This window comes from Zootoca vivipara, chromosome 13, assembly GCF_965207765.1.
Source record: "Zootoca vivipara chromosome 13, rZooViv2.hap1.1, whole genome shotgun sequence".
NCBI lineage: Eukaryota > Metazoa > Chordata > Lepidosauria > Squamata > Lacertidae > Zootoca > Zootoca vivipara.
In genome coordinates this window covers 17200042-17214188 of record NC_142596.1, presented here as the reverse complement: position 1 = coordinate 17214188, position 14147 = coordinate 17200042, and the positions used below count along the sequence as shown (strand labels likewise).

Sequence of the window (14147 nt, the reverse complement as noted above, 5' to 3'; positions counted from 1 at the left end):
CCAGCTGAAATTAAGTAAGGGTCTCATCAGCAGTATACATTTAAAGCAACAGCATACCACTTTAAGCAGTCATAGCTTCTCAAAAAAAAAATCCTGGGACAGGAAGCTTTGCTCAAGGCTGCCGAGAGTTTCAATTCTCAAGAGTGGTTTAAAAATCAATCCCTCTTCCCAGGGAACGTTGGGAAATGTAGGCCATTTCCTTCAAGGGTACAGTACTTGGAACTGCAGCTCTCCGAAGGGTAAACTACAGTTCCCAGGGTTCTTTAGGGGAAACTATGTGTTTTCAGCACATGGTGTTGAATGCGTGTGGCCTCAAAAAACAGGGTGCCTCTGAGCAGATGCTTAGACTTGCAGTTTGTTTTCAGTACCAGAACTGAACTAAGCTTACGGTCCATTCACACAAAATTCCCCTCCTGGTTATCTTTCTTCCGTTCAGCAGCCTACTTTAGATGGGAAAAAGTCAGCTTGTTGTTGCTACTGTTAAACAACTGGGAGTCAGAAATCCTTGCCCAGGAAAAGCTAACATACTGCCCTACAGATGTTGTGTGGACTATAACTCCCATCAGCCACAGCCGATGATCAGGGATGATGGGAGTTCCGGTCCACAACAGCTCGAAGACACCACATTGCCTACCACTGTCCTTGCCAATCTCCTTCAAATTAGCCCAGTTGACTTTAAAGCAAACTAGTTGGCCCAACCAAAAGATCTAATGACTCCTATTCAGTCCCTTCATATTCTGTGGAATCCACAGGGCTGCAAAGACCAACAACAATACTACTAGTCACTGCTATTTTTCTATAAAAAGAGGTGCCATGAACTAGTGCATATAATAATGCATGTTTGCATGTATTTGAGAAAGGGTGGTAGTAATTCTCTCCTTGAAACTTGAGAAGCAGCGCACCGTTTCTCCCCAATCCTCTGACTGCTTTTCTCCTCCAGCCTATACCGCTTGAAGTGAGTCTGGCTTCACCTTCTCTCTGTTTGGCACCTATCCAAATCGGGCAAAACAACACACACCCTGATACACCCATTAGCTTCCATCCCCACATGGTTGTATACAGGGAAGAACCAGGCACAAGAACCAAGACAGGTAAGATGAGACGGAATGGAGAGGATGGGCTGCTCAGGGGCGATGGGCACAGAACGGAGAAAGCGCTCCAGACATTACAAAAGAGGGATGGGAGAGGAATTTCCTTTCCTTTGCAATTTAAGGTGAAACTACCCAATTCACACCTCTCTAACCGATACATGAACATAAAAGACATTTATCCTTTGTAAGGTCTGCTTTTCAGAATTTTGCAATGCAGTTTTCCAACCAAGTTGCATATATTAGAGGGAGGTGTGCATAAAAATGCATATATTAGTAAAAAAAAAAGCACATTCTGCTTGCCCAAATGAGTATGTTGGTCAAAACTGCCTGCCAAAACATATCATTAGGAGAAATTAGTACTAAAGCATTGACAAATTTTCATCAGCATTTTTTAATAATTGCAAGCTGCTATGGAATTGCAGATAACTTGAGTTTAAGCATAGCTGCCAAGTTATCCCTTATTTTAAGGGTTTTCCCCTTATGCTGAATAGGCTTCCTTGCGAGAAAAGGGAAAACTTGGCAGCTATGGTTTAAGATTTGAAAAAAATTGAGAAACTTAAATGGACAGTTTCTACGATAATGAAGTTGTTCAGCATATGTGGAGAATAGCTGCACCGCCTAAGATTTATCTTCAGGCTTGCTAACAGTGGCCAGTTTTTCTCTGCTCTGTTCTTCCCTATTCTACCAAGGGACCACGATATTCCTTTTGGTATTGGCAAAAGAAGCACCATAGCCTTTGGTGCAAGTGGAAATCTTGTTTTGCTGACCCCAGCCCAATCAAATTCAGTATTCATTTCCATGCACATTTACCTGAACTCAGTGAGCCTGACAGTGCAATCCTATGCGTGACAAGGAAGGCCCATTGATTTACTCTCTGGTAAGAGATTAAGAGTTCTGTGGAAGTCAGAAGCTTACTCATTTGTTGATGACTTTTTGAAGTTTTTTTTTTTCGCACAAGTATTGCACCATTGTGGATTTCATCCCCACGCACCCCCTTGCCCTTTACATGTGGCAATGTTAAGGCACCCAGGCTATGAGACAAGAATAGGAAACTTGTGACATTTCAGATGTTGTTGGACTCCAACTCCCAGCATCCTTGGCCAGCGTGACCAATGGTCAGGTAATGATGGGAGTTGTAGTTCAGCAACTTCTGAAAAACCACCCTGGTCTTTCCTCTTAGTGCTTAAACTGGTGAAACCATCATTCTCTCCCCACATGGATTTCTAAGAGCTGTGGTCCTGTGTGAGTTGCATACAGATTGATAAGAGAATTCTCAGCATCCCCACCAAGCTACAGGATTTATTTATTTATTTTTTGAGAGCCATGCCTGCTAAGATGATACAAAACCAATTCTCCATTAGAGTGTAATCAATACAGACCATAAATTTAAAGCCCATGGCTGCCCCCCAAAGAATCCTGGGAACTGTAGTTTACCCCACACAGAGCAATAGTCTACAGTTCCCAGGGAACTACAGTTCCCAGGATTCTTTGGGGAGAGTCACATGCTTTAAATGTATGGCATGGATATATCGATTGCACATTTAATCAATTTCCATATTTGGCTGCTGCTGATGCAGAGATTTAAATCCCACTCCAAACTACTAGCTTGTCCACCTTCCAATTTTCTGAAACGTGGGATACAATTTTTAATATAAATAATACTGTAATGCAAAATTATATATGCAGGGTGGTTTTTAAAAGCCTTTATCTCAATGAATTATAATTCTCTTGTTTCACATTGACAGTATTGGCACTGAACACAGGTACATGCTGGTTCTACACATGTACAAGTGTTTGTGAGAAAGAGTATACCTTTATTGATTTGTACAGCTTGTGTATGTAGGTACACAGACCGTACACTTTGTGAACATTCCATGTGAATAACTGTGCATGTGTACAGCTCAGGGTCTGTGTACTCAGGCACATGGATTGCAACCCATTGAATATGAACACCCCTATTGTATTCTTGCTTTGTAATCCTTTTATTTCAGACCGGCAACCTTGAGGTCAGTTACAGAGTGTCCTGGAAGTTTGAAAGGTTCTCCCGCTGGTTCATGGAAATTGCAATTTCATTACACGAATGCAACACATTTTACTTTGTTTCATCTTGTTAACTGTTTTCACATTTTGGCTGGGAGGATGGGGAGGAATGTTGAGATTTGTGCCCACTTATTCTTCTGCATAGAGATTGGCACATCTGTCCTCTGTAGAATACCGATGGGCATTGCTGCTACATGATGGCACAAGGGAGAGAGAAAAATCAGCATTCCAAAACCCCTTTGCCAGGGAAGTTTTTAATGTTTGACGTTTTATCATGTTTTAATATTCTGTTGGGAGCCGCCCAGAGTGGCTGGGGGAACCCAGCCAGATGGACGGAGTATAAATAATATATTATTATTATTATTATTATTATTATTATTATTATTATTATTATTATTATTACAGTTGCCTCTAGGATTGTTTAAGTAGAAGAACTTGTGGAGGCCCAGTATGGTGTCCTGAACAGACTATTCACTTGAGAAGAAAGCGTGTTTGGCCATGAAAAGTCATTGGATAACCTTTGGACAGTAACTACCACCTCAGCCCAACATACCTCATAGGATCCCATTTAGACATAATGGTAAAGCCAGTGAATGGTACAATCAGTGAGGGGTCTGGATGGGGAGAGTTTTGAGGGCCATAGAGAGATGCCTAGAGGGCCACATTTGGTCCTCAGGCTTGAGGTTCCTCACTGCTGTCCATAGAGGTTCTTACTTGACTTAGGCTCCATCCACACTCAAAACTGAAAGCCCATAACTTCCCCCCAAAGAATCATGAGAACTGAATTTGTAAAGGGGGCTGGGAAATGGCAAGCAAACTACAATTCCCAGAATTCTCAGGGGGAAGCCATGACTGTTGAAGTGCTATAAATGTGGTTTAAATGTAGTGTGGATGTGACCTCATCCTCTTAACTTGGTTTTAGTTAGTAAGTTAGTTAGTTGCATTTATATCTGAAGGAGCGTCTTCACCCCCATCGTTCAGCCTGGACACTGAGGTCCAGCTCTGAGGGCCTTCTGGCGGTTCCCTCACTGCGAGAAGTGAGGTTACAAGGAACCAAGCAGAGGGCCTTCTTGGTAGTGGCGCCCTCCCATCAGATGTCAAGGAAATAAACAACTATCTGACTTTTGGAAGGCATCTGAAGGCACCCCTGTTTAGGGGTTTTTAATGTTTGATGTTTTATCATGTTTTAAATATTCTGTTGGGAGCCGCCCAGAGTGGCTGGGGAAATTTTCCAGCCACATGAGCAAGATATAAATATGTAAATTATTATTATTATTATTATTACTACTACTACTACTACTACTACTATTATTAGTGCTTTTTCTCTGGGGGGATGCAGAGGTATGCATACCCCTAAACATTTTGTGATTCTAAGTTTGGCCTCATTGAGGGACAGTATTTCAATATGAGTAGGATAATGAGAGTACCCCTAAACATTTTTAAGCGGGAAAAGCACTGTGTTTTTTGTTGTTGTTGTTGTTGTTGTTGTTGTTGTTGTTGTTGTTGTTGTATCCCACTTTTTACTCCCAGGAGCTCACAAGGTGGGGTACATGGTTTCCCCCCTGAATCCACACAACAACCCTGTTAAGTACCAATAGGTTAAGCTGAGAGGCAAGGTGAGGATTTGAACCCTGGTTTCTCAGGTCTGATCCTAGTTCAACATCTCATTGGCTCTAATGCCCATAAGCATTCTCTTCTCACGTTATGATCCCTCCTGGGAGGAGACCATCAAAGCCTTCCCATGGCACTTAGGAGATGCTTCCCTGAGCAGCGTCATCTATCCCTTTCCCAAGCTGCCCTTGCCTTCCAATATGCACACTTAGCTACAGTGATGCCTACAGGGCAGGAGTCTAGCTCCCACTTCTGCAGAAGGAGCAGAAGGACCCTCAAAAGTCAGTTGGGAGGGCTTACCATGGTCTCCCATCCAAAGAGCACCATCCCCTAAGAACATCAAGTCTCCAGTTTAACCTAACCTAACCGTACCAACTGTTTGACCGAATAAGCACAAGGATGGTCACTGGCTCAGAATGCTTCCGTAAATCAGGTGTGAGGATAGCTCAGTCTGTAAAGCACAAGACTCTTAATTTCAGGGTTGTTGGTTCAAGCCCCACGTTAGGGAAAAAGAGTCCTGCATTGCAGGGGGTTGGACTAGATGATCCACGGGATCCCTTCCAACTCTACAATTCTGTGAGCCTTTGGCCCTCCAGATGTTGCTGAACTACATCTCCCATCAGCCCCAGCAAGCATGGCCAAGGACCAAGGATGATGGGAGTTGCAGTCTAGCAACATCCGAGGGGAAGAGATAGAGGTTTCCCACACCTGCAGGAAACGCTTTGCTCTCTGTATTTAACCTGTATCAGGACTCCTTTGTTCAAAACTGCATTAAAGCTACGTCTTTGCTGCTAGAAATAGCTTATTTCTGTATCAGAATGCCCGAGCACACTGCCCACCCCTTCCCCTAAGCGAGGAGGAAACTTGCCTAAAGCTAGGACTGGCCCGGAATTCTTTTTGGCCTGAAGCAGAACAGAAAACAGAAAACCTCTCCCTGAGTCAGGGTATACAGTATTTTGGCGCCTGAGAAAAATCCCTGCCTCAAAATACAATAAAAAAATAGATAGTTGATCATTGTTGCCCTTTCACAGCACCTAAGATCAGCTGCCTGAAACAGCCACGGCACTTTGTGTAATGGTAGGGCTGGCTGTACATGACCAGAACACTGAAAATAAACAGACCTGGGACCGAAATCATTCCTCTGTGATAACTTGCCTCACCAGTGCAGGATCTTGATTGCCAATTAACCACTTTCCTCTTGGCTGCTTGCCAACATCAAGTGTGCAGTGGTTGGGGTCCCAAGGTCTACATATAGATGGTGCCCCATGGGTGGGGTCCAGTGGGAGAAATTAAGAACCACTGGGCTCCACTGGACCACCTGTTTACTGAGTAGCCATCCTGATTCCCTTGCACAAAACTTACATGGAGGCTAGTTTATACCTGGTGTTTCTTGAGCATTGATTCTGATTTGTTTGCAGGAAGTTTATACAACAATGAGCATTCATCCTGATTTGCTTGCGGGGTTTTATGCAGCTTTCTGCTAAATCATTTGTGCACCCCTCACTTTCGAACACCGCCACTCTCCTGTCACTTTCCTAACTGCAAACAGCCTGTTTCTTTTCTTTAACCAAGTGCCTATGCTGCACCAGAGTGACAGAATGCTTAGATCCACATCAGTCGCCCAAACCTAAATTTCCTGGTATGCAGTAAGAACCCCTCCTTCAAAAAATCCTGACAATCTGGAAAGGCCGCAGAACGTTAATGGCCAAATGTCAGCATTACTTACACGGGTATCTGAAGTAGAAGTCATTCTCGGCGTCGCTTGTGATGTTCTTCTCCTGCTTCATCTTCTCCCAGCCGGCTATGTCAGATTCTGCGTTGAAGCGCACAAAGACACCAAAAAGGATGATCATGGCAAGCTCCCAGAGGAGGCAAACCAGTGGCAACCGCCAGCGCATGTCGGTGTTCCTCGCCATCATAGTCCTCACGATCAGTTTATCATTTGTCTGCTTGTTTGGTGAAGTTGTCAGGAAAGAGGAGCTGTGTGTGAGCTGGGAAGTGCAAAGTTACAGTCCCAACTGCTGGGGGAAGTTCATTCATTTTATGTCATCTGGGGAGATGTGGGTGTGACTGTGCAGCTGTCAGTCATCACTTCAGACACTCAAGGACACTGGCAACCAGTCCCATTTCAGAGCTCACTTAATAGATCAGGGCACTCTCTCATATAACCAGCCACAAACAAAGGGGTGAGGCACATGTGACAGGCCTCATTAAGAAACTGAGTGCATTCTGTGTGCTCAGCATCACAGATGAATAGATTCAGCATCATGGCTGGATGGATTCCATGATTAGCATCACAGCCTCCTAAGGTGGGAGGGGCTAGAGGTTGATAAGCCAGGGTTATCTGCGGGGTACACACAGCGGCTGAGTTTGTGTTGGTGCGGGGAGGCAGCCGCAGTGCCATCACAGCTAAGAAAATGGCCACACTATGTATCTCATCTACATTTGCACTCTGCTTAGAAACCGTACCTGTTGCACTACGTTCTCATGTGGACTGTTTCAGTTTGCGAGTTGTATCTTCTTCTTCTTCTTCTCTTATTCAGTCATTTAAAAACCCTTACCTTTTGCTGCTCTCAGCAATGAAGCTGAACGTTCGAAGATTCAGGACAGATCAAAGAAAGCACTTCTTCATGCAGTGCATAGTTAAACTGTGGAACTCTCTCCCACAGGAGGCAGTGATGACCACTAACTTAGATGGCTTTAAAAGTGGATGAGTCAGATTCATGAAGGTCATGGCATAAGGTGGCTATGCTTGGTTTCCCCCAGGAGGCGAGAGTGCTCTTGTGCTTGAGTCCTATATGCTGGTTTCCCACAGGCATCTGCTTAGCACCTGTGAGAATAAGATCCTGGACTAGATGGGCCATTCAGCAGGCTCACCTTATCTTCTTCTGGCCTCTTGGTCTTCCTCCATTGCTGCCCTTCCCTTTCACCTCTTCCCTCCTCCCATTTTCTTTCCTAACCACCTTTGAAACACAGAAGGCCATTCCAGAACTTGTCCACCGTTGTCTCTATGGGGATGGCATGTAGACCATCTGGCTTGGTCACTGGGTGTAAAAAAAAAAACCAACAGCCAGTGGGGCACTGCGGTGTACATTGTTAGCCGTTATCTAACTTGTACTCACCATTAGAACTACTAATGCAGGTTTTTAAGTTGCCGTTCACCTGGGGGCAAGTTGTAATCGACTCCTGGGCAGTCGTTCTCAAGTACAGTGCTGTTTTGCTTATTGTTGTTCTTATTTATTTTATTTTAAATGCATTATCTGACCTTTACCACCCAGGGCAAGTTACAAAAATGTAAGATTAAGAACTGTTAAAACAAATTACAGTAACAGGGAAAAGTGCCTCTCCCTCTCCAAAAAACACATCTCAGGTATCAAAGGCCAAAGTAAAGAGATGTGCCCTCAGCATTTGCCAAAAGCAGTAAAAAAGGTAAAAAGATAAAGGACCCCTGGACGGTTAAGTCCAGTCAAAGGCGACTATGGGGTTGTGGCGCTCATCTCGCTTTCAGGCCGAGGGAGCCGCCGTTTGTCCACAGACAACTTTCCGGGTCATGTGGCCAGCAGGACTAAACCTCTTCTGCCACAACGGAACACCGGGATGGAAGCCAGAGTGCACAGAAATGCTGTTTACCTTCCCGCCACAGTGGCACCTTTTTATCTACTTGCACAGGCGTGCTTTCAAACTGCTAGGTTGGCGGGAGCTGGGACAGAGCAACTTGAGCTCAACCCGTCGGGGGGGATTTGAACCGCTGACCTTGTGATCGGCAAGTCCAAGAGGCTCAGTGGTTTAGACCACAGCGCCACCCCTCCAAGTGTCCTGGAAAAACTGGGACAGCCCGTTTTCCCCGGTGAGAGCAGGGCGGCCCCAAAGAAAGTGCTTTTTCAGGGCCACAATCTTGTGCTTTTTCGGGGCCGCCTGCCTGTCTCCTAACTTACATCCAGTCCAGGGAGCCAGTCCTCTTTAGACATAGTGTCGTCAATGTCATTCTAGCTCTCTGCAGAGGCTAAAGTAAGAGTAGTTGGCTCTTCCTGTCATTGGCTCTGGCTCCAACTACCCTTGGGTTCTTTTTCTCTCTGCCCACCCCCCACCGAGTCTCGATGGGCACCAGACTGCATTCATCCCATTTGGGGCTCATGTAGCTCTGGCTGGGATCTTGCTCTGCGTCTGTTTTGCATCGGTCACCATCCAGCTGTGGCCAATCAGAATTGTAACCCAAAAAATCTGTAGGGTGGCAGAGATCGAGTCGAGCAAATACTTTTTTTCCATTGGAAAGAAAGCAAAGAGTCCTTCTTTCCTTGTTTGCACCCATCATGGGAACTAAATCAAGTATTTTCCACTGAAGCAATATACGCTCTCACCTTGCCTTATTTTCCACCATTTCTCACCTTATCTGTCTTTGGGATCAGAACTTTGTGGGCAGTCTTCCAAACCATGAAGTTGCCTGCATGGTCCAGTGGTTCTCCTCTAGTCTAAACACAGCCTCTCTCCCATTTCTCACCCCACTGTGAGGATCCCAGTTGGCTGCTGAAAATCACGGCCCAACTGCACTGGCTGCCAATTAGTTTCCAGGTCCGGTTCAAAAGGCTGGTTTTGACCTATAAAGCCTTAAATGGCTCAGGGCCACTATACCTCAAGGACTGCCTCTCCTCAGGTGAACTGACCTGCAATCATCACCCACATGTGCCCCCTCCACAAGAGGTCTGGAGGGTGGCAACACGAAAACAGGCTTTTCTGCAGCGACTCCCCATTTGTGGAATGCTCTCCCCAAGGAGGTTCGGCTGGCGCCTTCATTATACACCTTTAGGTGCCAGGCAAAAATGCTCCTCTTATTTTAAATGTGTTTATGGGAGTGGGTGGAGGGAGAGGGTTATTGGTCTGTGGTTGCTGTTGTTTTGTTCTTTTTTAAAAATCTTGTAGGTTGTGAATAATAATTCCGGTCATCATCTAAAGCACAGAAAGGGAACCTACACCCATATGGATATTTGTCGGACTACAAATCCCATCATCCCAGGCCATTGGTCATGATGGGAGTTGGAGTCCAACAATATCTGGAGGGCCACAGGTTCGCCGTCATTACTTGCAACACTATCTTCAGATGCTTTGTTTTCTTCCCAACAACCTATGGGGAAACCCAGCCAGATGGTTGGGGAAGAAGAAGAAGAAGAAGAAGAAGAAGAAGAAGAAGAAGAAGAAGAAGAAGAAGAAGAAGAAGAAGAAGAAGAAGAAGAAGACATCACAATATGTTTGCCTAGGTTTGCAGAGTGGTTAGACAATGTCAGCCATTTTATCAAGCTTTCCTTCTGGTTTCCTTACAGGGTAGTTATACAACGCCGTGTCAAGCAGGTGTTGTCCCACATATTCCCTGTCACTTTCCTTATTGCAAAAAGTCTTGATTTTGGGGGTGGGGGGAAGCATGTGTGCTGTGCATGTTGTGGAAGCATCCTGTTGTTGTTTAGTCGTGTCCGACTCTTCGTGACCCCATGGACCAGAGCACGCCAGGCACTCCTGTCTTCAAGACGGTCCTTCCTGTCTTGTAGGAAGCATCCTACAACCCCTATCTTTCCCGGTTGTCAGCCATTGTTGGCTAGTTGGATTCCAACAACATCCAGAAGGCGACAGGGTCCCCCATCCCTGAACGACAAACGCTGCTGGAAAAGGTTGAAACAGAACAGCTGAAATTTGAAATGGTTCTAAGGAGATCCTGGTAGAATGAATGGAAGGGAAGGCTGGGCATCATGAAAGGACAGTCATCTAAGGGACAAGTGGTTTATTTTCCCTGTGCGCCGTGTTTTGAAACACACCTTGACATTGTTTTCATTTGAAAGCATTGTATCACCCAGGGATGGGACAATGCAAATGCCAATCAAGGTGAGGTTAAAGGAAAACGTGTTGCTTACTGCTTCACTTGTAAGGAAGAGGAAGAAACCCATGGCTGTCTCTAGACCACATGGTGCCCTGGGCGAGGATAGCCTTTGGCACTCCCTTCTCTTTGTTCAACTTTTGAATAGCTTCTTTTTCATTTCCTTGGCATCCCAGTTCATGGCTTTTGCGGATGATTGGCGTGCAGGACTTCTCCCTGTCATCAACCACTATCAAGTTCAGGGCCAGATTTAGGTTTGATGAGGCCCTAAGCTACTGAAGGTAATGGGGCCCTTTATATAATAATAATAATAAATTTTTATTTATACCCCGCCCTCCCCAGTCAAAACCTGGCTCAGGGCGGCTCACACCAATAAAATTACAATAAAACATAAAAAGCAATTGATTAAAATACAGATTACTTTGTCAGCTGTACTTTGTCAACAACAAATTGTCACTGTTTTTTGTGTTGAATATATGTTATATGGTAATTTATGGACCTAATAGGTATCTAAAGCCATCTGAACATAACAAAATATGTATTTTATCAAAGTAATTGTTGAAAGGTCCATGCAGAATGTAGGCACCCTATATATAGAAATGAGCAAACCAGTAATATTTTAGGGAGCAGGCAAGACCCATTGCTTACATCATAGGAGCCTATACAACACAAAACACTATTTCTGTATGTAGGTTTTATTTTATTTGTTTCTTATTTTATATTTTGGAAATGTACATCCAGGTTTTTTTTCTTTAATTTTTTTGGGGGCCCCAAGAGGGTGGGGCCCTAAGCTATAGCTTGTATAGTTTATACATAAATCTGCCACTGATCAAGTTGTATCCCTGGATATGAGCATAATCTCTCTCTCTCTCTCTCTCTCTCTCCCCTTTATTCTTGAATAAAGGACACGTGTCAACTTTCCCTTAATTAAAAACAAGTTTGTGGGGCAGCAGGTCATAAAAGGATCTTCTCTGTGGTGGCCCCTGGGATGTGGAATACCATAATCTCCTTTCCAAGGTTTGTCTCACCCTGGTGTACACGGTTCATTGCATACCCTCCAACATTCCTCAGATGAAAATTGGGGCATTTCTCAATCTCCCCCAACTTTTTTCTCTCCTCTCCGCCCCTTACAGAGCATTTCCTATCTGAAGAAAGGTGAGCATCACCACGGCAACACCAACGGGACACAGTACACAGGCCCTCTACAAGCTGCCCAAGGGAGGAGGCCAGCAGCGACAGCCATGGAGAGGCAATGAAGAGGCAAGGGGATGTTTGCTCACAGTTGGCACTGCCACCACCGCCATTGCTTGGGACAAGCGCCAGCTCATCCTCCCCCCCCCCCGAGCTTGGCAGCGGTGGCACTGGCGGGGGATAAATTCCTGGATAAAATCAGAAGCTGGGATGGCTTTCATAATTCCAGGACTGTCCCTGGAAAATCTGGACACTTGGATGGTATGGCAGGGCACCTCACACCCAGGGGTGAACTGCATCTGTCTACCAGCTCCATCTGGTACGCAGGCTGAGACCCTACCTGCGCGCAGACCGCCTCACCAGAGTGGTGCATGCCCTGGTTAATCTCCCGCTTGGACTACTGCAACGCGCTCTACATGGGGCTACCTTTGAAGGTAAACAGGAAACTGCAACTAATCCAGAATACGGCAGCTAGACTGGTGACTAGGAGTGGCTACCAAGACCATATAGCACTGGTCCTGAAAGACCTACATCCCAGTATGTTTCTGAGTACAATTCAAAGTGTTGGTGCTAACCTTTAAAGCCCTCAATGGCCTCAGCCCAGTACATCCGAAGGAGCGTCTCCACCCCCATCATTCAGCCCGGACACTGAGGTCCCGCACCGAGGGCCATCTGGAGGTTCCCTCTCTGAGAAATGTGAGGTTACAGGGCACCAGGCAGAGGGCCTTCTTGGTAGTGGTGCCCTCCCACCAGATGTCAAGGAAATAAACAACTACCTGACTTTTAGAAGACATCTGAAGGCAGCCCTGTTTAGGGAAGTTTTTAATGTTTGAAGTTTTATTCTGTTTTTATTCCTCTGTTGGGAGCCACCCAGAATGGCTGGGGAAACCCAGCCAGACACGCAGGGTATAAATAATAAATTATTATTGATGTTGTTGTTGTTATTATTATTATTATTAGGCCCTCAGATTAGGCAAAACTCCTCACTGTCACTGCTTCACACCCTCCTCAAGTGTTTTTGCCTGACTGGAACATGTCCTTGAACTCTTGCTTGCCTGGGTTTGGGAGTGTGTGTGGAAGGCAGCCTACTACTGCACAAGGGTAAAATGGACAACTACAAACATTCCTGGTCACTGGCCATGCTTGCTGGGGCTGATGGGAGTTGTAGTTCAGGAACATCTGGGGGGGCAATGGTCCCTGCATGTGTTCTGGGAGGGACAAAAAGGAAAAATAAGCACTGCCCTATTAAGAGAGCAAAGTAACAGCTCATGGGGGTAGAGTGAAGAGCTTTTGACATGGGATCTGTTTATAGAATTGTAGAGTTGGAAGGGACTAAGGGGGTCATCTATTCCAACCCCCTGCAATGCAGCAATCTTTTGCCCAACGTGGGGCTTGAACCCACAACCCTGAAATTAAGAGTCTCATGCTCTACTGACTAAGCTATCCTTTAATGGTTTTATCTACTGCTTCTTAATCTGAACTCTTTTCATTCTCCTCTTAGCCTTATGATGGTGCTTTTAGTAATTTAGGGTCCTTTGTTCTGGGTCTGAAGGCATAATTTCTTTATTTGTTTCAATGTCTGCTAGTAAAGCTGCATCTGTATTTGCTTATAAAGAAAGCAAGGAGGAAATGTGCAAAGTAAAATGCTATGCTTCATAGTGTTTGTGCGGTCTTTAAACAAAACTTAGAAATGTGATTTCTATTAGAAAAACAACAACAATGCTTATAAATGATAACACCCACAGTTCTTCCCACTGTGTAAAAATGATATAAAAAGTAGAGTATAAAAAGTAGCAACAGTGCAAGGGAGATATGACCATTTTCCACCCACCTCTGTCCTCTGATAAGGCAAGTGAAGGAGGTCACTCTGGTATCCATTTCAGTTTCAGGAGAATGGGGTGTTGTTTGGTGGTTTGAATACAATGGCGCATCAGTTCAGGGAGCGCAAATGTTGCAGGTTTCCATTCGCTTCAGGCAATGCCAAAAAAGGTTTCAAGAGCATATCAGTCTTACAGCTTGTAGCATTACATTCTCAATTGCCAGCCTTTGGCAAACCACCCCCCCCCCCCAACTAAATGTATGATTTTGGTTTTTCCCCATGGCAAAACGATGCCCCATCACTGACATCCTCAGCAAGGAGTTTTTTTCTGCAGAAAGAATGCTTTTCATTGTGTTTATATCCTACCTTTTCCTCCAAGGAGCTGAAGATATTGTGCATAGTTCCTTACGCATTTTATTTAATGAGACTCAGCTAATTCAATGAGACTTAACACGGTCTAAGGCAGGCTTCCTCAAACTCGGCCCTCCAGATGTTTTGAGACTACAATTCCCATCATCCCTGACCACTAGTCCTG

At 45.0% G+C, this 14147-nt stretch overlaps 1 protein-coding gene and 1 long non-coding RNA gene across 2 annotated transcripts in view; one reads left to right on the top strand and one right to left on the bottom strand.

Moving 5' to 3' along the window:
• RHCG (Rh family C glycoprotein) overlaps positions 1–6758 on the bottom strand; it is a 33868-nt gene extending 27110 nt beyond the window's left edge. Inside the window, exon 1 of the mRNA XM_035131747.3 lies at positions 6469–6758. Within this exon, the coding sequence (XP_034987638.3) occupies positions 6469–6661 (193 nt within the window). The 5' untranslated portion in view covers positions 6662–6758. The remainder of the gene's footprint in view (positions 1–6468) is intronic.
• A 4009-nt stretch (positions 6759–10767) lies between these two features.
• On the top strand, positions 10768–12725 carry LOC148683644 (uncharacterized). The gene is made up of 3 exons (XR_015946872.1): positions 10768–10883; positions 11507–11619; positions 11736–12725. It is a non-coding gene; the product is annotated as an uncharacterized LOC148683644 (long non-coding RNA).
• Positions 12726–14147: the final 1422 nt, after the last annotated feature.